At 37.0% G+C, this 27,570-nt stretch overlaps 1 protein-coding gene across 7 annotated transcripts in view; it reads right to left on the reverse strand.

Annotated features, from left to right (window-relative positions):
- Positions 1 to 563: 563 nt before the first annotated feature.
- The window catches only part of FAM210A (family with sequence similarity 210 member A), a 36,531-nt gene continuing 9,524 nt past the window's right edge, over positions 564 to 27,570 (reverse strand). For 5 of the 7 annotated variants that reach the window (XM_047696981.1, XM_047696984.1, XM_047696983.1 and 2 more), the window contains 3 exons: positions 11,906 to 12,422; positions 7,107 to 7,218; positions 564 to 2,762 (listed from right to left, as the gene is read on the reverse strand). In XM_047696981.1, the coding sequence (XP_047552937.1) occupies positions 2,529 to 2,762; positions 7,107 to 7,218; positions 11,906 to 12,381 (822 nt within the window). In that variant the 5' untranslated portion in view covers positions 12,382 to 12,422 and the 3' untranslated portion in view covers positions 564 to 2,528. Of the gene's footprint in view, positions 2,763 to 7,106; positions 7,219 to 11,263; positions 11,468 to 11,905; positions 12,423 to 19,814; positions 19,821 to 27,570 lie in introns of those variants that run through there. The other 2 variants (XM_047696986.1, XM_047696987.1) reach the window with 2 other exon arrangements.

Here is a 27,570-nt window from a genome sequence, read left to right on the forward strand (position 1 = left end):
GAATTTGCTGAGCAAACTATATTCATCACTTTATGTAAGTTAAATCTCAGTCATAGCTCTCTCTTTACCCTATCAACACATCCTACTTAAAGACAGACATGCATATCAGACTTGGGACCCTGCTCTGCCTCATTGCTCACAGAAGGTAGTGGCAAATTAATCCAAAGTATAAAGTTGACTGTGAATGAAGTGGAGCTTACTATATATAGCAAACTATATATACTTACTGTGACATATATATGAGTAATATATATAATCATAAATAATATATAAAATATAAATATTATATAATCATAATATTAAGTAAAATTATATTACATAAATATATATTACATGAATATGATAAAATATATACTTAATTATTATTATATATTACTCTGATATATTTACCTTATACACATTACTATATTGTTAGCCTGCTATTAATATTTCAAACAACACAGGTATCCCCTTTTAAGCCATTTGTAGCTTGCCTTAAAGACTAAGTTAGCAATATGCTAACAACAGCATTTGATAGGGTACAAATATTCCTGATGCCAAGTAATGACAAAAGCACTCACCTCTTCAGAGAACATTTTACTAGAGAATTTCAAAGCACACATCAGCAACTCACTTTCTATAACTGGATAAACACAATAACAAAATTGGAAAGTAACAAAACTCAAATGGTCGACAGTCAGGAAAGGTAAATTTTAGTCTCAGGGTTATCAGTGACTACTAAGAAACCAAATTTTAACCCTACTGGAAAATATACCCTGTGTAATATGAAAAGTAAATTGTTTCAGAAGCGTTTCATATAAGATGTTAAAACAAACGCACAGTCTCAAGTGGTCAAAAAAAAAAAAGAAACAAGAAATTTGTTAATATTTTAGCATTTAGTATCTGCAACAATGTGAATAAGCAAGCTAAAACATGGAAATGGTGTTTAGACTTGAAACGTGCTGTCAATCTGAAATCATTGCTTCAGCTGTGTATCAGGAGACCAAACCATTCTGCCTGATCAAGAGTGTGTGTGGCAGAGCAACAGCGGGCCCCTTGGCTGCTCTGCCCTGCCCCTCCCCCGAAAAAAGCATTAACTTGTGAAGTGTTCCAACATAATGATTAGATGTATCAAATGCAAACATTTTTTTCTTTTAAATTATTCTCTAAATTTGGCCAAACTAAATATTTAGTACAAAAATCCTGCCCAACAGCAGTGATTCCCTACCAGAATGCTTCTGGAAGTCCCTCGGACATTTTCCTGCCTTATCACATCGCTCAAAACAATGATAGGTCTAGAAAGAGGCCATCCTGTCTTCTGAGTATCAACTCAAGAGTTAGAAATGAAGTAAAAGCAGTTAGAGCAAAAGAAACAGACACATCCTCAAACACACAATCATGGCAACTCACATCTGACAATGGCTGAATTTCATTCCAAGCAGATAATTTAATGACAATTTTGCTATTAAAAAAAATTCAAGTAAAATGCTCACGCATATTTCAATATAAGGGAAAAAGATATTTCAGGATAAGGGAAAAAGCAGCTACAATTTAAAAATTTACTGCACAATGAAATCAACATTAACTCTGAAACAGACACTGAGAGTGTCGGCCTGTGGAGACAAAAGGCCTGCCACACGGCAGGAGTGAGTCGGCTTTGGAACAACCTGACAGAACCTTCCATCCTCCCACACCTGCATCTGCTCGAGAACCGCAAACCTGAGTCATGGCTTAAGGATATTTGATTTCAACAATAAACTTAAGGTATAATATTATTCTCACATTTCCTCTGAAAAATAGTTGGAGAGAACACAAATGATTCAAAGTAGAGATTATGTTTTAGGTGAAAAAGTACCATAGATATATGTATTTGCTTTAAAAAAAAACTGATTTTGACAAGCTTTGGGTAAAAGTCATTTTTTAAAGGGTCACTTTTTTCACTTACATGTAACCAATACATCTTATTTACAGATATATGACTCAATCTTTATTTAACTTCCTTCATATAAAATGTGTATTTTAACTGGTAGAGATAACTGTTATATACGGTTTTTAAAGAAACACTAAATATCCTCTTATTCACTGGCAGTTGTGATGATAATATTGGTCTCCACATTAAGAAATGAACAGAGTTAAAAGCTCAATGAATAACATAAAGATGAAAACCCAGTGTTAACACCCTGCCTAGGGCCATATCAGTTATTCAAGGAGTCAACTGCTCCATCTGCTGCAACAAAACACAAAGCAAGTAGGATTCTGAAGACCCTGAAAAAAGAGCTCTGACTTACGAAGACACAAACCACTGCTTAATGCTGCTACTGGTGTTAAAATTCTTATACTGGGTTCCATTTTTCTTTTCAAAAAACACTAATTTTTCTAGTAATACTCAACTTTAAAAAGGTATCTTAGGTCTTTAACCCTCAGAGAACTGGTGTATTTAGGCAACTAATAAAAAAAAAAATCTAATCAGGAGCATGTATGTATCTTTGTCCATAGTTTCCAAAGGGTTAAAGTGCAGAAATTGTCTGTCACCTGATATATAAGGCACCCTATTCCATTTTTTTCTTAAAAGAAACTTTTCCTTTGGTTTCCTGTAATTTTTCAGTGAGTCTATCCTTTGTTTCTTCCATTTTCTCTGAGAGAAGCTCCTTGGTCTCTTCCATCCTGTCTTGAAGATATTCCTTGACAGGAGGCGGTGTCGACATGTAGCCTCGACTACGCAAATACTTCACAGTGAACGAGGTTCCACCCAAAGTCACAGTATATCGGGCAGGTGTTGCAATCTGAGGAGAAAAGCAAACACAGGCGGATCAACAGCTGATCATGCCTATCGTCTTAGCAAAAACAATGTGAAATTTAAATTTTTAGTAATAACCAAACAATATAAATTACTTTACTGCTTCACCAGGCTAATATAGTTACAGCCTATATGGTTTTCCCTCCTAGCAAGGGATCTTCTTCTGTAAACGCCAAGGATTACAGGATATTCCCAGTAGAAGCACTGAAGCCTGGAACCACGTGCTAGTGAACCTTAGAGACGGGCAACGTGGGAAATGAGAAAAAGATGGCTCAGGGCCAACAACAAACACACATACGTTTCTCGTCCTTATAAACCCTGCTAACCTGTGGATACTGCACATGTAGAACTAAACCGGAACCAAACTACTTCAAATGGTGAGAGGCAAACATGGGCCAAATGTTTATTCTTTACTGAATTTAGTTTAGTTTCACTTCCAAATCCCTTTGACTTTTCCAGGCCTTATACTACCTTCTCATTACAACCCACCCTGGGTCTGGAATTCCAATTGGGAACTTCCACGAGGCAAAGTAAATAAATAAATAAATAAATAAATCCATAAATCTGTGCAGGCAAGTACAGGTTTAACTTTGACCAGAGATTTAAGGACCACAGGTGAATACTAGATGAACTGGTCCAAGAGCAACACAAATGGGGACCGCAACTCTATCACATTCTGATAGCTTCTGTGTTAAAATTCAGTACCAAAAGTCTTTGAAAGAGCTGCATATGCTCTCCATCTCCACCTTCCCTCTTCATTTTCTTAATTTACTCTAAGCCTTCACGCCCACCTCTCATCAGTCACTGAAGAGGCCTGCGAGCCATCAGAACTATGGAGACAGCTTCCCCCTCTACTCCTTGGAGCATGTCCTGCCTGGCTGCCATGCCCCCACTGCCCTGGTTTCCTTCCACTTCAGAGGCTGCCCCTTTACACTCCTTCCTCCCCATTCTTCTTCCTGTTGCCTACCTCTGAACACTGTGGGGCAGTATTGAGCCCCTGTACTCCTCCACCTACCTCATTCCCTTGGTGGTCTTCTCCAATTTCAAGTCTGTAGTGCCACCTGTAAATTAATGATTCTTAGATTTCCAGACTGAGCCTTTTCTTCCTAAATTCCAGTATATACAACATCCAATTTATTTACACTTGCATGTCTAATAGGAGCTCAAAATGTCATCTGTTCAAAACTGATCTCTTTATGTTCAATGGTCCCACCCCAATCCTGCTCCTCTCAAAGCTGTCTGCATCTCAGGAAATGGCAACTCTATTCTTTCATTTACTTATCAGAGCATGGGGGGGAAGGGGAACAGAGGGAGAGGGAGAATCCCAAGCAGACTCCCTGCTGAACAGGGAGCTCCACATGGGGCCTGATTTCATCAACCTGAGATCATGACCTAAACTGAAGTCAGGAGTAAGACACTTAATGGACTGAGCCACCAGGAAACCCCCACCGCACAAGCACAGAGCCTGACGTGGGGCTTGATCCCATGATCCAAGATCATGACTTGAGCTGCCAAGAGCTAGAAGCTCAATGACTCAGCTACCCAGGTGCCCTGCAACTCTATTAAGTTGCTCAAGCCAAAAACATACACAATAGCTTCAACTCCTTTCTCTTGCATAATTTATATTCAATCCATTAAAAAAGTCCATCAGCTCCATCTTCAAAACACATCCAGAAGCCACCTACATCTTATAGGCTCTCCTGCTACCACCTGGGTCTTCCCACTACCAGCTCTTACCCATACCATTGCAATAACCCCTCCTGCTCCATCTCTGGGCTTCTTACCCTTGCTGAGCTATATATATGGACTGTTCTCAACATAGCAGCTAAAATGATTTTGTTAAAACACAAGTCAGATATTCAAAACTGCCCAGTGACTTTTCATCTCTTCTGAGCAAAAGCCAGAGTGTTCATAATGGCCCATAAGGCCACCCTCATCTGGCTGCTCTATTACTTCTTGGCATTCACTCATCCCAGCCACACTGGCATCCTCCCTACTCCTTCCAATACTCCAGGTACCCTGCAGCCTTAGGACACTATACTCCCATTTCCCCTCCTTGACCTTGAATGCTCTTCTTGCATACAACTGCCTGATTAACTCCCTCCCTCCTGGAAACCCTCCCTCTGGAAAAAAAATAAATAAATAAGAAGAAAAAAAATGCTCTAACACTTGCTGGTTTGTTCTTTCTTCTTAGCACTTAACATCACCTAAACTCCATGGTGTGTGTGTGTGTGTGTTTTAAAGATTTTATTTATTTATTTGAGAGACAGACAGTGAAAGAGAGCATGAGAGAGGAGAAGCAGACTCCCCATGGAGCTGGGAGCCTGATGCGGGACTTGATCCTGGTACTCCGGGATCATGACCTGAGCCAAAGGCAGTTGCTTAACCAACTGAGCCACCCAGGTGCCCCCCCACCTTTTTAAGATTTTATTTATTTATTTGACAGAGATCACAAGTAGGCAGAGAGGCAGGCAGAGGGAGAGGGAGAGGGAGAAGCAAGCTCCCTGCTGAGCAGAGAGTCCGATGTGGGGCTCGATCCCAGAACCCTGAGATCATGACCTGAGCCGAAGGCAGCGGCTTAACCCACTGAGCCACCCAGGCACCCCGGTGTGTGTGTTTTAACTTTACCTTCTTTATCTAACTGCCTCCCACTACTAGACTGTAAGTTCCATGAGGGCATGTATTTTGTACCATTTTATTTAATTACAGTATTCCCAGTACCTAGAATGGCACTTGGCACAGAATAGGAAGGAGTTCGACAAATTTTTGTCAATTCAAACAAAGGTACACTTCCAGGACAGTGCTAGGGGGCTGAGGACTGTGTGCTAGTCAGTGTCACAAGGTCACACCGCAGGTGGTTTTTCCCCTCTTCGCCACACCTCTTTTTGAAGCTTTGCCTTACTGAAGCAATAAATCTCAAGTGTTTGTTACTCCACCTGAGAAACCATGCGTGACAGAAAATACCCAGGAGAACCCCCTGCATATTTCCCACCTCACAGAGAACAGTGAGTGGGAAGGAACACTGCTGACACTAACCTACCTACATGTACAGGTTCATTGTTTCAATTCCCACGTAAGAAACATGCACTGAACATTGATGCACCTACAAAGCACAGTATCAGGCGCAGTGAAAACACAGAGAAATAGAACACGACTTTGAATTCCTAAACACTTAAAATCCACTAAAGAAACCAAATGTTAAAAAAAACAAAAAAGCCTTGCAAAACTAACCCCAGACCATGACACGAACTATAAGAGCTACATACATGTTATGGGAGCATAGGATAAGGAGTGATTATAATTAAGGAAATGGCTTAAATCGTCATGATACTTTGACTTATTAAGGTAAATTATACCCACTATAACTAGAAACTTGATAATTGGTAAGTTTATTAAGTTTTAATGTTGAAAACTCAGCACTTAGGCTTTAGCCCTCTAGTTAGAATCAAAATAAAAATGGAAATCTCCCAAGATTTCTGAGGATTTTAATGAGGATGACAGAATAAAATGTTACCTGTACTACTATAAAACCATACTTCTAAGTATTTTTATTACAACAAAAGTAAAATAAAATCTAGTTTCTAAACGTTTTCTGTTTTCTTTCTTAGGATGAAGATATATAGAACTTCATTAATTATTTGTCAACTGAGAAAAGTAATATTAATATAGCTAAAATCCACAATTTATAGTGAGTCTCCTCTTCTAAAAGAAAGACCCATAGATGTAGAAACTGCTTATAAAGATGTCAGTGTCTCAACTCCAGAGAACAGCTATAGTGGACAAACTTCTAAAATGAAACCTATGTAACAGCTACTGAGTCTATGGTTTATCCCATAAAACAATCTGAACTAAGCTTTACTATTTGACTTACCAAGTAGATGAATTAGTATAAACAGTAAAATAAATACTAAATATAACCAACAAGTCATGGATCTCTGAATAAGGAAAATTAAGATGCCGTAAGTGGGAGAAATGTCAAAAAGATGACTTCCAGAAATTCAGAAGTCTCATATTTGTCTCATCACAGCAGGTTAGGAATGATCTACCTATTTTCAAGTCACTTCTTTCTAAACCATCATTTTAGTTATTCTTAAAATTTAAACTTAAAAAAATATAAACTGGGTGTGGTGCATAAACAATGAATTTTGGAACACACACCAAAAAATTAAATTAAATTAAAAAATATAAACTTTAGCCATTAGACTATGGTACTTTATGTGGTATTTTAGGTTACAAAAAATTACTACTGGGAACTAACATGGAGTTTTATGAGGAACTGAGCCTGTCACTGGTTAAGTGTGAAGAGCAACTCATTTATAACAGTACTTACCTTAAACAAGGCATATGCTGTTAGTGCATTTCCACTCTGGGAATTTTTCAGAATGCTTACTATGCTGTCAGGTAACCCAATGAATTCTAGAAAAGGAACGACATTCACTCCTCTAAGAAAGAAACAAAATGATTTATATATTTATACATCACCCCTCTAAGAAACAAAGTAATATATATATACACACACACACACACACACACACACAATTATGTATATATACACACAAACTTTAAGGGATAAATATTTTCAAAAAGTTTTCTGAAAACACCAAAACAAATTTTGTTTAAAGGTCACTTATGCATTGTCAAGAACTGTGATTTAACTCTAGAAGAAAAAGTACAGAAACATCAGTGTTACACTGTATCTTACTGTTTGCAGCTTCTGCTTCGCTTCTGCACATGGACGTATATCCCTCATTACCATATATATAAAAATAGAAGGATCTAGCAGAGTAAAATTAATGGCTTTAAATGACAAAAGAGAGGGAATGACCAGAATGATTTACTTGGTCTTCATTTCCCCAACCAAACGCTACTTCTTCAGAATGCTCCAATTCAAACTTCAAGACCTAAGCTTTTCACCTCTAAAATTACATGTCAAACTATACTGCTATAAAAGCAACATTATAACAGTACTTATTGTGTTATTATACAAAGAATAAATGATTCTATGGGTTTGATGAAAACTTCAATTATTCTAAATGGATGTCTCTATTCTATTAGCAGGCTTAGCAGGCAGGTGAAGAAGCAATTACCATAAACTGCAACAAATTTTTGGATGGAGGGAGAGAAGGCAAAGAAAAGTCTCTAATATGAACTGTTAAGCCCTAATTTATTTTTAGTTTCCATGATTATCAACATTGAGCTATCCTGGCATGTGCTCTCATACTCTCTCCCTTTATCACTGTGTGTTGTCTTACAGACACTAACCCTTCACCCCTCACTCAGAACAAGGTTCTTGTTCTGTGCTTTTCCTACATAAAGATAACTATCATATTTGGGAATTTTTTTAAAGATTTATTAAATTTTTAAAAAGGGGGGGATGGGGGAGAGGGCACAGAAGGTCTTAGCATGAGCCTGAGATCACAACCTGAGCTGAAACCAAGAGTCAGATGCTTAACTGACTGCACCACCCAGGTGCCCCCATATTCAGGAAATTTAATATACATAAGAGTATACAGTTAATACATAATATATTATTTAATATTAAAATTTCCTGAATTGTTCATTCCAGTATGTCCCTTGTCACTATCCTGTCATTTCTTTCCGGTCTCCTTTCCTCTAGAAGTGATCCTCAGAACTTTTTTGAGAAGGAGGGCATGACATCTTTGACACTGAGATTTTTGAAGTTTCCAGACCAGTTAGCAAGGGAGAATACCCCTCCATTTGGATTTGTCTGTTTTTTCCCTACTGATCAGGTTCAGGTAAATGTTTTTAAACAGGAAAACTGTACAGTTAATTCTGTCTCAGTGTATCACAACAGAAGCCATCACATGATGTCAGTCTGTCCCACAGCTGGTGTATGTGTGACTCACGGTTAGAAGAGGGTCTACAGGGCACGTCTGTATAGGTGCTCCTTCTCTTTGTAATTAAGAAAGGGAATTACCTAGATCCATTATTATTATAGATTGCTGTATTCTGTAAAACATAATAGCTAGCAAATCAATTTTTTTTTAATATTAAAAAACCTCAGTTAATTGGGGACGTTGTACCTCTATGATTTCACTATGATACTCTGAAATCAGGGACTACTCTCAAGAACATACGGCTGATCATCATTAAGGAAAATTACCCGCCATCCACGAAAGGAAAGCAGGTAACTGAAGGATCTTTAAAAAGTTAAAAAATTACAAAATTGACTGTAAATCCAACCTGGTTTCTTCTTTCTCCACCATAAGTTCCTTTTCAAGTCTCTTAGATAACAACAGAATCCCATTAAAGCAAAACTCAGTAGTACTAGGACTTAGCTATTCTATGGGTCTAATCAAGTCACTATGCACCATTAATATCTTACCACGATATGCTAATTATATCTTCTACAACGAATACAATCATAAAATTATTTTATCACTCATTTCCTAGCCCAGTGTGTAATTTAAAAGCAATCATGAAGGGGAAACAAAAGACAAACACTTGTCCAAAAATTAGATAAAACTGAGTGATTTAGAAAAAAAAAAAACTATCATAAAAACCAAATAATTACCTCAGGCACCTTGCACAAGTTATCTTTTACAAAATAAAGAAGCAAACAACTGGTTCTAGTTCTTTATTTTAGTGATTTTTGTATTTTAGAAAGAGGGGGAGAGAGCACATGAGCATGTGCCGGGAGGGCAGGGGCAGAGGGAAAGAATGTCAAGCAGATTCCCAACTGAGCACGGAGCTGCACGTGGGGCTCGATCTCACAACCCCAAGATCATGACCTGAGCTGAAATCAAGAGTCAGAGGCTTAATCACTGAGCCACCCCAAGTACCCTGGTTCTATTGATTTCTAAAATACTGATTTGATGATTTGACTATTTTAAAGTAATAATAACTTCCATTTCCTTTGGAATTGCTAATACGAAACACTAGTGAGGGACTGATTTCAACAGTAATATCCACTTGTCACTTTTTACTCTGAAGCTTCCATGGCCTCACAGAAATCTGTGCTTTATAAATGCCAGCTCTATGACGTTTCAACTGATGCAGAAATACACAAGGAAAAAAGTACATTCACAGTAAGAATACAATGCCGTAAAAATCAGGCAGCATTTTGCCTCAGAATGGATCTGTAACTTTAGAAACCTGAGGCCTAAAACACAAGGCATCTAACTATAGGAACAAAACCAACATCACAAAGCTACAAGTTATCAATAGAGAACTTCTGGTCAGATTTAAGATCTCTACAAGGTTGTGTCAGAGAGAAAGGGCAAAAGGAGCATTGAACCCAATGCGGAGCTCAAACCCAGGACCCTGTGATCATGACCTGGGCCGAAGGCAGCCGCTTAACCGACTGAGCCACCCAGGCGCCTCACTAAGGGCAGTCTTGAAGACTTCTATAAATATTATACATGTGCAGAAAAATGTCATTAATGAAAAAGATAATCCATAAAGTGTACGTATACAAGGATCTTCTGTAAAGAAAGGGACAATTCTTTTTTTTTTTTTCAAAGCAGCCTAAACACTTAAGTTTTTTTGTTGCATTTTCTGTGACTGCTGGATCTTCTCTCCCTCCCCGACACCTACCAAGTACAGATACACACGCTGACCAACAGATGCAAACAAATGGTATATAATGGGTATACCGTGGGGGAAATGTACAGAGAGGCTCTTTCAGGCCATTACAAATGATAGTCCCCAAATGCCAAGTTATTTATAAAGAGAAAGACAAAATTCTTAAAGGATAAGGATACGTAACGAAGAAGGGTATAACTGATTAGGAAGAAAATGGAGAAATAGATGTGAAGAGAATCAGAACAGCATCAACTACATAAGCTAAAAAATCCTTTCAGAACTTTTGTAAAGAAACACTTCTAATCCCCATGTTTTCCAAGAATAAGTCTCCGTTTCATTATCTTTTAATTTAGTAAAAAATAACATTTTCCCAAGGAGTGAGTCTTACATGCAAAACTAAAATATCTTATTAATCAAGCCATTAAATATAACCAAACACTGAAAATCGATGGACTTCTGGAAAGAATAAAATAATTCTAGCCCCATAAGGATTGAGTTTACTAAAACTCAAAGTGGGGTTCACTGTGCCATTTCACTGTGCTCAGGATGGTGAGCTCACTCAGCTCTGTCATGCCCAGGCTAACACAAGAAAAGCCCACAGGGCACATTCAAAGGAATAGGCAGACGTTGGAACGCCTTCATTGCTAGTGGCAGAAAAAAACTGGAAATCATTGGGATCTGTTTCAATGTGTACCCTGCTCCTAAAACATTGTAAATAATAAACTTACCTTAAAAGAAAGGAGGAGTATCTAACAAAAAAAAGGTGCATTTAGATATTCTGTGTTAGATATTCTGTGCATTTAGATATTTGGTGGACCCAGCCTGAAGGTATTATTTTTTGGAAGTTTATTTTAGTTGTGATAAGAACACCTAACATGAGATCTATGCTCAATTTTTTAAGTGTCCAACAAATTAACTTCTGATGAGAACAAAAGACCTTACCTTGACACATTATCAGCCGTGGGTAACACTAAAACATGAGCCTGCAATTTGTTCGTTTTGGTATCTGTAACAGATATTAGGCAGGCTTTGGCAAAAAACATGATACTAATTTCCCACCAAAATCATATATAGGGCAAAGTAATTAGTTATCTTTTTACATTCATGAACCCTGTAAGAAATACATAAGTATAGAACTCAACAGTGCTGTCAAATTTCCGAAATCTCTTATTTTATTTCTGTGCCATGTTAAATGTTGACAGACGAGCATAGTGATGTACAGCAGAGGCTTTGAAATAAGACTCCAAAATATCTGGGAAAAAGCTAAGTTGTTTTGACTTATTCTTCCTTAATCTCATCAATATAATGGGAATAATTACACTACCTACTTCATAGAGTTGTGAGGATTAAATGAGATGGTACAGTTTAACATTTTCATATAACGCCTGCTATGAACGGCAAGCAAATTTACCTATGAAAACCTCAAAAACAGTTATGAAAAGCAGTCACACTCAACAGTTAAAGACATTAAAGCATTTAAAAAACTATTTAAGGCTTTGATTACTACAATTAAGAAGATTAACATTCTGATAAAGCAGAACTTGCTTTATCAAGCAAGCTTGCTCAACCCAAGCAAAAACTTACTTTATGGCTGCATAATAAAATGTTCCAAACCAAACACCAGAAGTTATTAGATGCACTGGAATCAAAACTTTTCCATATTGTCTAAATGTTTTCTTAAATCGTTGATAAAGACTAATAGATTTGTCTTGCAAAGGATCAGGTTCTTCCTTTTTTTCTGAAGGAGTTCCAGGGGAGGTGGCACTGGATGACATAACCCTCTTGGATAAAATATCTTGCTCCCACTGTTTATGGCGAAGGACTCCTGGCTGGGGTGGATGAGCAGTGAATGGCTTCCTTTCCTTTGCAACACACGGGACAGCAGATAAATGCAGCCATCGTTTTTGAGGGTCCTGTACCAAAACTACTCTGGATTCAGCTTTATACAAATGTAATGGTCCCTTCATGTTTTGACAGTGTCCAAAAAGACTGGCTTTATATGGTTCCACACATGTCCTATGTGCCAGTCGGAATACAGACCTTGGTACATTCCATTGCATTTTGAAGAACAGTGATTGATGGATTTCAGCTTCTAGAGAGACTAGATTAAAAAAAAAATTAGATTATACCAATTTCCATTTTAAATCAATCCACTTAAAAATAAATCATTAACTATTAGGAAGTAAAGGACAGACACTGCCATCAAATCTATAGAAATTAATGTTAAGGTGTATAGTTTGAACATACCACAATTTTAAAATGTTACTAAAATATATTTAAATACGATATAATAAACCAGTCCAACAGATATCACTAAGGGTAATATTCTGAGGGTATTTTATTGCTACAAAAGGGATGTTTGTAGGGCTTCTGTTATTCTACAAGAAAGCTGTGTAGCATAATGGAAAAACAGTAAGATCTAGAAGCAAAAAAACCTAGGCCCACATATAACTGACTTTAAACTTCAAGCCCAAGTTTACTAGTAAAATGAGGATTACTTCACAGGGTTGTTACATAAAACATGAAATTTCTGATGTAGACGTGCTTTGTAAACTAACAAGCATCAACTAAGTTATTATTACAACTGTTAAATTCTGACAAGTAGTTGATACAAGTACCTTTTTTTCTATAATGCCTTTCAACTAGATTATGTAAAATTGTAAATCACATATATTTTTGGCTGGTGAGGAGACAAACTTTTTCAGGTAGCTAAACTTTTTGTCAAAAGACAGTATAATGTTATTTTAAAAGAATACAAACTTTGGAATAAGACAGACCCAACTGAGGTATTGTTTTGAGCAAATTACTTAACTTCTCTAGGTGCAGGTTTTCTAAAACGGAATTATGGTATGCATACCCCATCAGCTACCTTACCGCTTCTCCTACATTGTGAATAGGTGTTTTCGTTTTTTAAACTGTACACTAGTCAACAGCATATGAGTTAGCACCCCAATAACTTAGCAATCCAATAAATATAGGTACTCCATTTTATTTATTTATTTATTTATTTTTTAAAGATTTTTATTTATTTATTTGACAGAGAGAGAGATCACAAGTAGACGGAGAGGAAGGCAGAGAGAGAGAGAGAGAGAGAAGCAGGCCTCTTGCCGAGCAGAGAGCCCGATGTGGGACTCGATCCCAGGACCCTGAGATCATGACCTGAGCCGAAGGCAGCGGCTTAACCCACTGAGCCACCCAGGCGCCCCTAGGTACTCCATTTTAATGAATATTTGTTATCTGGGGTACAAAGTTGTCTGTCATTATATAAAAATATCCATAATGAATTGTCCCCATATAAAATTAATCCTCTGACTCACTCCTCCCTAAATAATAGGTAACATTAGCTCTTATCAGGCTCTCACAGATAATCCAACAACACAATGCAAATAAATTATGAAAAGAAACTGCACATCTTGCAATAATAGGCTCCCAGGAAACATTTAAAGGTGATACTGGAGATTGCTGCAATGAAAAGCAAAGTTAATGACAAGAAACAATTTTAAGAATCAGACCAGTTAACAACCAAAAAGAAAAACCGAAGGAATGATAACAGGTGCTTTAAATAATGACTTAAATATTAAATGACTAAGAAAGGCCACAGAGAAAAGTGATTAAGTACTTAATTACTTTTACAAAACTGACTTATTTATTGTGAAAGTCAAACGTTAAGTAAAAATGTTTTTTTTTGTTTTTTTTGTTTTTTTTACAAAAAAACCCATGGTCCTTTGGTCCATTTTTACATGGTCCTTTGTTCCAATCCATGCCTATGCTGTTTATTTCCTACAAATCTATGCTATGTCTATTCCAAGGGGGAAGAAACATCAATTGGTTATTTATTCTAAGAATTAGCTGCATTGGGATTATAATCTAAAATTTGTCCAATATAACACTTGGCTTCATTTTTTTACAAAAAATACCTTTCAAGTATTTTACCATGAATCTCTGGTCTCTATTTTAGTTGCATTTATTTTGAGGATTTTCTCCAGCACCATTATCTTTGAATTATTCCTCTCCATGGCTTTAATGCAGGTGTTTTCTGAACTCAAAAGTCTTTTTTTCTTTTAAACCTATTTCCTTTACAAGGCAGTTTTCCAGGAGATGGAAGTTCCCAGAAGGCTTTCAGATAATTAGATTATTATATGTTTGTGTTTGTGAATAAGTTAAAGGAAAAAAAATTAAAAAAAAAAAAAGCCTCTTTCCAGGCATCCAGTTTGAGCCCTTTCCCCTAGTTTCCCCAACTACCCCCTCCCATTAAAAAAAAAAAAAAATCCTCTCTCAATTCTAATTGACTACTGAAAAAAATACTTATTGAAATATTTATTTGAAAACATAGATTTCCCTCAATTAAGCTGTAGAATTCAATGACTTATAGTATATTCACAGTTGTAAAACTATCCCCACAGTCTTAGACCATTTTCATCACCAGAAGGAAATCCCATATCCATGAGCAATCACTCATCATTCCCTCCCCCTCCTGGCCCCAGGCAACCACTAAACTATTCTCTGTCTCTCTATATTTATCTATTCTGGATATTTCATTTAAATAGAATCATAGTATGTGGTCTCTTGTGAATGGCTTCTTTCACTTCACGTAACAGGTTTACAAGAGTCACCCCTATATTACCTCTTGAGCTGATATTTATCTTGGTTTCCTTAGAAACCAATGTCTGGGCTAGTGGTTTCCAAAACTGGCTATGCATCAGAATCATGGCAGCTTGGGGATACTGAGGGAAAGCAAAGGTTGTTTGAAAAACCAGATTCCTGGTCTCCATCCAGACCTAATGAACCAGAATCCTTCCTGTACAGCAAGGTCACACCTCTCAATATGAATTTGAGGGTCATTTCTCTAGGCCCAGCAAATGGCTTCAGTGCCAGAAGCAATGTGGTTCAATGCTGTTATCCACCATCATCACTGTAAGATGTTTTTGAGCCCCTATTATGTAGTAGGTGTTATAAATCTTATGAAGGAGGGACTACTGTCACCATTTCACAGTCGAGGACACTGAAACACAAAGAGGAAATACACTCAACTGGTGAGTGGAGAAGCGGGGATTCAAACTTAGTCACTAAGCTATATGGCCACTTCTGGAAGAAAGAAACTGTGCCAATTTTCAGTAGACTAAGATATATAAGACACATGATAAAAGTGCCCTATGGAAACATAAGGCCCAAGAAATTAACCTGGAACTTAAAGTTAACTTTTAAATTAAAAATAAAAATTAAAACTAATTTTAATTACAACATATGGACAATGACCGCAATGTTTGATAGTACAACCCAAGACTTCCAAAGGTAATCAATCATAATACTGTTGACATACACAGTAAGACTCATTAGATTTCAGGGAACAAACCCTCAGATGAATTCAAGTAAAAGTAAATGGTAAGTACAGACTGATTAATATCATACATATTCTGGATTAAGCAGGCTTCAGGAAAAATAAAACCCAGGCCTCACAGCTAGCATTGTGTATAATGGCTTCAGCTCATTGGCAGCTTCCATTTCTGGATTTTATCAGTCTGCTCATCTTTTCAATTAAAGATAAAAGTTTTTGGTTATTGGTCAATGGTGGAGGTGTCATTCCTCATGAACTCTACTTAGATTGAATTTGTTATACATGGGCAGGATGAGTAGACCTGAAGAAGGTATGAATGAACAGGCCTCTATTTCTGATATAAATGGAGATCTGGAGTGATGAACAACTTAAACCTCAATTTCTTCCAGTGAAATACAGTAATTTCAGTAATACATTTTTTAAATCGTGAGACGTAGCTTATACCAAAAGTTGCCTGTTATTTTCCTGCCTCGGCAGTTTGAGATTTTCATATGTGTAGATGAGGCAGTGTTCTAAACTGCTTAATGCTTCGGTTATGGAAATAAATGATGAAATGCATTACTAGACTCAAGTGAAGTGACAAGATTACATTACTTGTTGTGGCTATCCTTTTCCACTTTAGCATTATGTCATAAAAGTCTTTAACAGGGCAAGTGGCTGGCATATGATTAATGGTGCCTAATTCTCAGTATACAAACTCTACCCTGTATGGTTGGGGCATTACGAATAATTTCTAAGTAAAGCCTGATTCTGTCATGAGTAATTTTCATGAGCAGGCAGTAGAATTTAAAAACTGAGAGCCTGGAATCCAAGGTCAGACTGCCAAGTTCACACCCCGAAAATAAACTATGTACCATTTGGACAAGTTAATTAGCACCCTGTGCCTTGGTTTCCAATTTGTAAAACGGGGTTTAATAATATCACCTACTTCATAAGATTGTTATGAGATTAAACTACGTACATGTAAAATTAGAAAATGAGGAATATATAGCAAGTGCTCAGAAAATGTTACAAGTTATTATTATTCTAAGGTTGTAAGTAAACAAAGTAGTCTATTGCCCTTATTCACAGTGAAACAGCCTAAAGATCAGTGTCTGAGCTGAAAGGAGATTACAGAGGATAAACACTTATCTAGGATGGTTCTGACAGAAAACTTGGAAAACTACATGAAACTGTACTCAATCAATCCAATAATACCCACTCCAAGACCAGGCATGAAGAAGGAGTTAACACACGTGTGAAAGTTAGGAGCTTCTCCACAGCAATTCTGAGGCAAAGAGAAGGTGAAGACATAGTAGTCAAGAGTAAAGGTGTAAGGCTTCCAGTTGTGGAATGAGTACGTCACAGGATTAAGAGGCAAAGCATAAGGAATACAGCCAATAATATTGTAGTACTTTGTATGGTGACGGATGATAGCTACACTTGTGTTGAGCCTAGCATAATATATAAACTTGTCAAACCACTACCTTGTACACCAGAAACGAATGTAGCATTGTGTGTCAACTATACTCAAGTGTAAAAAAAAAAAAAAAAAAAAGGAAGGAAGGAAAGAAAAAGTAAAGATACAAGGAAGCAATGGGAACCAAAAGAAGAGAGAGGGAAGAATGCACTGGAAAAAAAGTTAGTGAAAAAGCACAAATGTTAGAATGCTGTTGGAATTCTACAGAAGGTATATCCTAAATTTCCAGTTCTATAAGGCAAATGAATGAGTTCATGAAATTCCTAACCAAACCCATACTCCTCAAGATTATATGAACACATTTCTGTTCCTCACAACCTGGACGCCCTGGAAGCCTAATACATTGAAGCAGCACTAGAAATACAGTAGCTGAGTACACAAGGAATAACTAATTTATATGCTATTCTTCTATAAGAAATAAAAACACACTAACTAAAAAGTTAGAGTTTTCTTTTAAAGATTTTATTTATTTGACAGCAGAGATCACAAGTAGGCAGAGAAGCAGCAGAGAGAGAGAGAGAGAGGAAGCAGGCTCCCCGCTGAGCAGAGAGCCCGAAGTGGGGCTCGATCCCAGGACCCTGGGATCATGACCCGCACTGAAGGCAGAGGCTTTAACCCACTAAGCCACCCAGGTGCCCCCAAAAGTTAGAGAGTTTAAACAACCAGTTCCAATAGCAAGATTGAGTCTCTATTGTATGAATCCAAACAACTCTTGTCAAAGAAAACCTTATTTGGAAGTTCAATAAAAATAAATAAATAAAAGCAAAGTTGCTCAGGTTACAGGAGGAATGAGAGGAATAAAGTCTTCTGGTTTGTCCTCACCTCCTCCAGTCCATGGGCCACTGTGCCACGATGTCCTAACTGTGAAAACAAAATCACAAATTCTCTGTAAATAATGGTCCTACTTCAACTGCCATTTTCCTGCAAGTTACATCACAGGCACTAATTCCTTCTGATGTCCCTGAGTCCTGCATGCTAAAGAAGAAACTCCACTGAAAACACAGATATTGGAATCTTCTTTTTTCTTTGTGGACTCTATGTTCCTGGAGAACAAGAAGTTTGTCTTAATTCCCAGCAGTTACAGGGACTAGTGCAAAACCTGGCATCTAGTGGCCAATCTAATTCAATTCTGTGAATGTCAACAATTTGTCAGTTTTTAAAAGACTCAATTCATCCCTAAAAAATGACTTCTAAAACCAATGTAGCATCTTCAGCTTCAGAAGTTTTGAGGACTTAAAAATTAACCCTGTCAATTTAAAAAAACTAATTTGTTAGGAGTTTGAATGCAAAAGGTAAACAACATAGAATGTAAGCAGAATGGAAATTCTAAGAATCAAAAGAAAATGCCACAAAACAAAAACACTGTAACAGAAATCAACAATGCCTTTAATGGATTCATGATGCACAGAGCCAAGGAAAGAATAGGTGAGCTTGAAGGGAGGCCAAAAGCAATGTCCTAAACTGAAATGCAAAGTGGGGGGAAAAAAAACAAAGAACAAACGCCTTCTCCCCTGACAAAAACATGCAAAAATACCAGAACAAAACACCCAAGCATGTGGGACAACTTCAAAAGGTATAAGATACACATGACAGGAAGGCCAGTAGGAGAACAGAGAAATTCTTTTCTCCCTTTTCAACTAGTTTCCTCTCTTATCAACCCTTTGTTTTCAAGTTACTTTTTAACTTTTATTTTTTTATACCTACAATTTATAGATATATGCTTCATTTTTGGCTTTTTTTCACTCTTCTATTTATATATATGTAGGTTTTTCATATATATATATATATATATATATATATATACACACACACATACATACACACACACACATACACATACATATGTAAGTTTTTCCTCCTTTGCAATTTTGGGATTTAGTGTCTTCTAACACACAAACCAAAATTTACTCAGGAACAAGTGGATCACCCTGTTCTGTCCATCCTGTGAGATGATATTCCACCTCCCTTTTTTGTTTTGTTTTTGTTTGCTTTTCTGTTTTGGTTTCTGATCTCTTTGGATTTCTCTAGTGTGTCTTTTGATTGGGTTGTGGTGAATACTTTTGACTCTGCTCATTTGCTCATCCATTCTTCTCTGGGAAAAATGACTAGAAGGAGGAATTCACAATGAAAGAACAAACGATGAAAGAACAGACCTAATTGATATGGATATAAGTAAGATGCCAAAGCTATAATTCAGGATAACAATTATAAAGTTAATAGCTGGACCTAAAAAAAAGCATAAAAGACACTAGAGAATCTTTTAGTGCAGAAATGAGATCTAATCAGGCCAAAATTAAAAACGCTATAACTGAGATGCAATCTAAACTAGATGTTCTAACAGGCAGGATAAATGAGACAAAAGAAAGAGTAAGTAATCTAGAAGATAAGTTGGCGTAAAGGAAGGAAATTGAGGAAAAGAGAGAAAAATGACTAATAGCTCATGAAGACAGGCTTCAAGAAAGCACTGATGACATACCAATGTCAGAATTTTGGGGGTGCCTAAAGGTGAAGACAGAGAGAAATGACCAGAAGGTTTATTTGAGCAAATCACAGCTGAAAACTTCCCTAATCTGTGGAAGGAAACAAGCATTCATGTTAAAGAGGTAGAGAGGACCCCTCCCAAAATCAATAAAACAGATCTACACCCCGACATGTGAAACTCACAACCTGAAAGCAGCTTTAGACAAGAGACTCTTAACCTACAAAGAGAGGAATATCAGATTAACATCAGACCTAACCAAAGAAACCTGCAAGCCAGAAAGGGCTGGCATGATATATTCAGGGTACTAAATGAGAAAAACATGCAACCAAGACTTTAGCCAGCAAGGCTTCATTCAGAATGGAAGGAGAGATAAAGAGCTTCCAAGACAGACAAGAACTAAAAGAATTTGTGACCACTAAACCAGCCTTGCAAGAAATACTAAAGGGGATCCTTCAAGCAAGGACAGAGCCCCAAAGTAACAGACCAGATAGAAACAGAAACAGTCTACAGAAACAGGGACTTTTCAGGTAATACAATGGCCCTAAATTCATACTTTTCAGTCGTTACTCTGAATGTAAATGGGCTAAATGCTCCAATCAAAAGACACAGGTTATCAGATTAAATAAAAAAAGCAAGACCTACCCATATGCTATCAGAGACGCATTTTAGACCTAAAGACATCTTCTTGAAAGTGAGAGGGGTGGACCTATGCTGATGGACCATGCTAAGGACCTCAAAAGAAAGCTGGGGTAGCAATCCTCCTATCAGACAAATTAGATTTTAAACCAAAGACTGTAGTAAGAGATGAAGAGAAACACTACGCCACATTTTTTTTTAAAGATTTTATTTATTTATTTGACAGAGAGAGAGAGAGAGATCACAAGTAGGCAGAGAGGCAGGCAGAGAGAGAGGGGGAAGCAGGCTCACTGCTGAGCAGAGAGCCCGATGCGGGACTCGATCCCAGGACCCCGAGATCATGACCTGAGCCGAAGGTAGAGGCTTAACCACAGCGCCACTCAGGCGCCCCTCACTACGTCACATTTAAAGGGTTTATCTAACAACAAAAAAAATCCAACAATTATAAATATTTATACTCCTAACTTCAGAGCAGCCAATAATTACTATTTTTTAAAGATTTTATTTATTTATTTGATAGAGATACACCAAGAGAGGGAACACAAGCAAGGGGAGTGGGAGAGGGAGAAACAGGTTTCCAGCTGAGCAGGGAGCCTCATGCGGGGCTCAATCCCAGGACCCTGGGATCATGACCTGAGCCAAAGGCAGACACTTAATGACTGAGCCACCCAGGCGCCCTGGAGCAGCCAATTATATAAGCCAATTAATATCCAAATTAAAGAAGCACACTGATAATAAAATAATAGGGACTTTAACACCCCAATCACAGCAATGGACAGATCATCTAAGCAGAGAATTAACAAAGAAACAAGAGCTTTGAATGACACATTGGACTAGCTGGACTTTGTAGTTCTGTATAGAACATTCCATGCTAAAACAAGCAGAATACACATTCTTCTCAAGTGCACATCGAACATTCTCTGGAATACATCACATACTGGGTCACAAATCAGATCTCAACCAGTATCAAAAGACTGGTACTATTCTCTGCATATTTTCAGAACACAATGTCTAAAACTTGAACTCAGTCACAAGAGGAAATTTGGAAGGAACTCAAACACTTGGAGGTTAGAGAGCATCCTACTAAACAATGAATGGGTCATCCGGGAAATTAGAGAATTTTTAAAAATCATGGAAACAAATGAAAATGAAAACATAACTGTTCAAAACCTCTGGGATATAGGAAAGGCAGTCCTAAGAGGGAAGTACACAGCAATACAAGCCTTTCTCAAAAAATTCAGTAAGTCCAACATATATGAGCTAAACTTACAACTAAAGGAGCTGGAGAAAGAAGAGCAAACAAAGGGTAAACCAAGCAGAAGAAGAGAAATAGTAACAACTAGAGCAGAAATCAAAGAAATAGAAACTAAAAGAACAGGAGAACAGATCAATGAACTTAAAATATGCTTCTTTGAAAGAATTCGTAAGATCGATAAACACTTAGACAGACTTATCAAAAAGACCAAATAAAGGACCCAAATTAATAAAATTATGTAACCTCATAAACTACCAAAACTGAAAGAAGAAGAAATAGATATCCTGAACAGAACCATAACCAGCAAGGAAATTGAAGCAGTAATCAAAACCTCCCAACAAAGGGGTCTAGGGACAGATGGCTTCCCAGGGGAATTCTACCAAACATTTAAAGAACTACTACATAGTCTTCTGAAGCTGTTTCAAAAAATAGAAATGGAAACAAAACTTCCAAACTCATTTTATGAGGTCAGCATACCTTGATTTGAAACCAGACAAAGACCCCATCAGAAAGGAGAATCACAGACCAATATCCCTGAGGAACATGGCTGGCAAATTTCTTACCAAGATACTAGCCAACAGGATCCAACAGTATATTAAGAAGATTATTCACCAAGACCAAGTGAGATTTCTTCCTGCATTGGAAGGGTGGTTCAACATTCACAAACCAATCAACATGATACATTAGAATAAAAGAAAGGGCAAGAACCATATGATCCTCTCAATTGATGCAGAAAAAGCATCTGACAAAATACAGCATCCTTTCTTAATTAAAACTCTCCGCAGTGTAGGGAAAGAGGGAACACAACTCAATATCATCAAAACCATCTAGAAAAAGTCCACACCAAATATCATTCTCAATGGGGAAAAACTGAGAGCTTTTTCCCTAAGTCAGGAACATGACAGGGATGCCCACTCTCACCACTGTTGTTCAACATAGTACTAGAAGTCCTAGCCTCATCAATCAAACAATGAAAGGAAATAAAAGGTATTCAAATTGGCAAAGAAGTCAAACTCTCACTCTTCACAGATAACATGATACTTTATGTGGAAAACCCTGAAGATTCTACTCCGAACTTGCTAGAACTCATATACCAATTCCGCAACGTGGCAGGATACAAAATCAATGCACATACAATGTAACAATGTGACCAAAGAAAGAGAAATTAAGGAATTGATCCTATTTACAATTACACTGAAAACCATAAGATACCTAGGAATAAACCTAACCAAAACGGTAAAGGATCTGTAGTCTAAAAACTATAGAACATCTATGAAAAGAAAGTGAAGATGCCACAAAGGGATGGAAAAGCATTCCATGCTCATGGATTGGAAGAACAAATACTGTTAAAATGTCTATGTGACTCAGGGCAACCTACACATTCAATGAAATTCCTATCAAAATACCACTGACATTTTTCACAGACCTGGAACAATCCTAAAATTTTTACAGAACCACAGAAGACCCCAATTAGCCAGAGGAATGCTGAAAAAGAAAAACAAAGCTGGGGCATTACAATGCCTGACTTCAGGTTATGTTACAAAGCTGTGATCATCAAGACAGCACGGTACTGGTACAAAAAGAGACACAGAGATCACTGGAACAGAACAGAGAAACAAGAAATGGACCCTCAACTCTATGGTCAACTAATTTTTGACAAAGCAGGGAGGAGTATCCAATGGAAAAAAGTCTCTTCAACAAATGGTTTTGGGAAAACTGGACAGCCATATGCAACTTATGAAACTGGACCATTCCTTATACCATACACAAAGATAAACTCAAAATGGGTGAAAGACCTAAATGTAAGACAGGAATCCATTAAAATCCTAGAGAACACAGGTAGCAAACTGTTCGATGTTGGCTGCAGTACCTTCTTGCAAGACAGATCTCTAAAGGCAAGGGAAACAAAAGCAAAAATGAACTACTGTGATGGTCATCAAGATAAAATGCTTCTGCACAGATAAGGAAACAGTCAACAAAACCAAAAACAACCAATAGAATGGGAGATGTTTGGAAATGACATATCAGATAGAGGGCTGGTATCCAAGACATATAAAGAACTTATCAAACTCAACACCCAAAAAAAGCAAGTAATATAGTCAATAAATGGGTAGAAGATATAAACAGACGCTTCTCCAAAGAAGACATACAAATGACCAACAGACATATGAAAAAATGCTCCACATCACTTGCCATCAGGGAAACACAAATCAAAACCACAATGAGATACCACTTCACACCAGCCAGAAAGACTAAAATTAACAAGACAGGAAGCAACAAATGTTGGTGAAGATGTTGAGAAAGGGAAAGCCTCTTATACTGTTGGTGGGAATGCAAGCTGGTACAGCCACTCTGGAAAACAGTATGGAGGTTCCTCAAGAAGCTAAAAATAGGGGCACCTGGGTGGCTCAGCAGGTTAAAGCCTCTGCCTTCGGCTCAGGTCATGATCTCAGGGTCCTGGGATCGAGCCCCGCATCAGGCTCTCTACTCAGCAGGGAGCCTGCTTCCTCCTCTCTCTCTCTGCCTGCCTCTCTGCCTACTTGTAATCTCTATCTGTCAAATAAATAAATAAAATCTTAAAAAAAAAAAAAAGAAGCTAAAAATAGAGCTACCCTATCACCGAGCAATTGGGCTCCTGGGTATTTACCCCAAAGATACAAATGTAGTAACCTGAAGGGGCACCTGCACACCATTATTCATAACAGCAAAGTCCACAATAGCTAAGCTGTGTGTGGATAGAGCTGAGATGATCTTCAACAGACGAATGGATAAAGAAGATGAGGTTCATATATACACTGAATATTACTCAGCCATCAGAAAGGATGGATACCCATCATTTACACTGACAGGGATGACAGTGGAGGGGATTATGCAATGAAATAAGTCAAGCACAGAAAGACAATTATCATATGCTCTCACTCATATGTGGAACATAAGGAATAGTGCAGAGGGCCAAAGGGGAAAGGAGGGAAAACTGAATGGGAAGAAAGCAGAGGGAAACAAACCATGAGAGACAATGGATTCTAGGAAACAAACTGGGGACTGTGGAAGGGGAGGTGGAAGGGATGGGGCAACTGGGTGATGGGTGTTAAGGAGGGCACAATATGATGAGAACTAGGCATTATATGCAATTGATGAATCACTGAACACTACATCTGAAACTAATAATGTACTATATGTTGGTTAATAGAATTTAAATTTTAAAAAGCTGAAAGATTGACAGAGAAGGATCAAAAAGGTAAAATAAGATCTTTTTCATTATTAATCGATCTAGAATCAACTGTTTGAAGAAATACTAGTAACAATACATTAAGTGATTAATAGAATAAAATAAGTGAAATAAGAAACAGCATTGCTACAAGGAATTGAGAATACTCTACAATAACGCTCCATGGTAAGGTACTTCCAACTACAAATGAAATATTTTAGAATCATTTGAAGGTGATTTAGATAAAAGTGTATTACAAAATTTAGGGAAACCACTAAACATTATTTAAAAAGTACAACTGAGGGGCACGTAATAGTGCAGTCAGTTAAGTGTCCGATTCTTGGTTTTGGCTCAGGTCATTACCTCAGGGTCCTTAAGACTTTCTCTCCCTCTGCCCCCTTCTCACCATACTTGTGCACACTCTATCTCTCCAAATAAACTGTTTTTTGTTTTTGGAGGTTTTTTTACAATTGATACCCCAAAGAGGAGATAAAATAGAATCGTATAAAATTCTCAGTTAAAGCCACAGAAGGCAGAAAAAAGGGAAAAGAAATAAAGCACAAATGGCAGTGAATAAAAAACATTTGCAAACATGGCACATTATTAAGCCAATAAAAAGACAAATTGTCAGAGAATTTAAAAAAAAAAAAAGCCAACTACATTTTGTCTAAGAAATGTTCCCTTATATATAAAGACCCAGATTAAGTTACAAGTCAAGGGATGGAGAAAACACACCACATTAATACTGATTTAAAAAAAAAAAAGATGGGAGTAGCTTTATTAATTTCAGACAAAGCAGACTTTTGAAATCCCTTGTTTATCAATGAAAAAGAGGGGTATTTCATAAAAAATAATAATGCAATGATAACATAAGGAAAACATAACAATCCTAAACATGTATTTATCTAACAAAAGGAGACTGAAGTAACAAGGCATAAAATGACAGAACTTAAAGTAGAAACAAACATTTCCATTATTATAATTGGAAACCTAAACACCCCTCTGTCGGTACTTGATAGATCCAGCAGCCAGAAAATCACTAAGGATATAGTTGAACTAAACTATTAATCAACTTGATCTGACATTTATAGAATACTCCCATTCAACAGCAGCAGAATATACATTCTACTCAAGCTTATTACATGAAGTGTTCACAATATAGACCACATTCTGGGCCATAAAATACACCTTAATGTATTTAAAAGAATAAAAATCATGTAAAATATGTTCAGACCATAATGGAATTAAACTAGAAATCACTAACATAAAGACAGTTGGAAAACCCCTGGAAATTAAACAACATACTTCTAAATAATCCATAGGTCAAAAAGTCTAAAAGTAAGTTTTAAAACATCTTAGATTAAAAATGGAAATACAACTTATTGAAATTTGTGGGGCAGAGTAAAGCAGGTTTACAGAGAAATTTATAGCACTGAATGAACATACTAGAAAAGACTAATGTAAACTCAGTAAGATAAACTTTCACTTAAGGAAACTAGAAAGAGAAGCAAAATATAAACCTAAAGCAAGCAGGTATCACCATCATTATCAACATCATAGCAACAATCAATGAAACTGAAAAGAAATACAATAGAAAATATAATAAAACCAAAATATGGTTCTCTGAAAAATATCTCCCTAAGTTTCCCAAGGGAGAAAACACAAATTATTAATATCAGAAATGAAACATAGAAGTCTTGACTACTGACCCACAGACATTTAAAAAGTGATAAGGAATACTGTAAACAACTTTATGCCCACCAATATGGTAACTTAGGTAATGGAGCCAGTCCTTAAAAAATATAAACAAACCAAAAATCATACAAGAAGAAAAAGATGACCTGAATAGTCCTGTATCTTTTAAAGTAATTGAATAAGGATTAAGCTCTCAAAAAAATCACCAGCTTCAGGTGTTTTTACTAGTGAATTCTATCAAATATTTATGGCAGAAATAATGTCAATTCTCCATACTCTCTTCCATAAAAATGGAAGAAGACTTCCTAACTCATTCTATGAGGCCAGCATTAGCCTATTACCAAAATTAGATGAAGATATTCAAGTAAAGAAAACTATAAACCAATATCTCTCAAGAACATACATGTAAAAATCTTCAACAAAATATTAGGAAATCCAATCCATCAATGTTTAAAAACAATTATACACCAAACCAAGTGGAATTAGTCCAGATACTCAAGAATGATTGAACAGTTGAAAATCAATGTAACATAGCATATCAACAAGCTTAAGAAAAATCATATGATCATAGGGATTGATCTAGCAAAACCATTTGACAAAATCGAGCACCTGTTCATGACTTTTTAAACTCTAAGCAAACTAAGAGTACAGGAGAACTTTCTCAATCTGATGAGGAACATCTACAACAAATCCATGGCTAATGGGATACTTAAGAGGAGAGAGACCAGGGACTTTCCTCCTTAGACCAGGAACAAGGCAAGGATGTCCTCTCTCACCACTCTTACATTCAATGTGTACTGCAATTCCTAGCTCGTGCAGTAAGACACCCCCCTCCCCAACCCCTCACAAAAAGAATCACTGATATACTCGTATTATAGAGTAGTGACTTATTATAAAGCTACAATAACCAAGGCAGTGCAGTACTGGAGAAAGCAAAGAAACAGACCAACAAAACAGACAGTCCAGAAAGAGATGCACATATATATAGTCAACTGACCTTTGACAAAGGTGAAAAAGCAATTCAATGGAGAAAGGATAGTTTTTCCCAACAAATGATACTGCAACCAGATGTCCACATGCAAAAAAAATGAACACAGACACAGACCTTAACCCTTTCACAAAATTTAAGTCAAAACGCATCACAGGCCTAAATGTAAAATGTAAAACTATACCATTTCT

This window comes from Lutra lutra, chromosome 12 (assembly GCF_902655055.1).
Source record: "Lutra lutra chromosome 12, mLutLut1.2, whole genome shotgun sequence".
Lineage (NCBI taxonomy): Eukaryota > Metazoa > Chordata > Mammalia > Carnivora > Mustelidae > Lutra > Lutra lutra.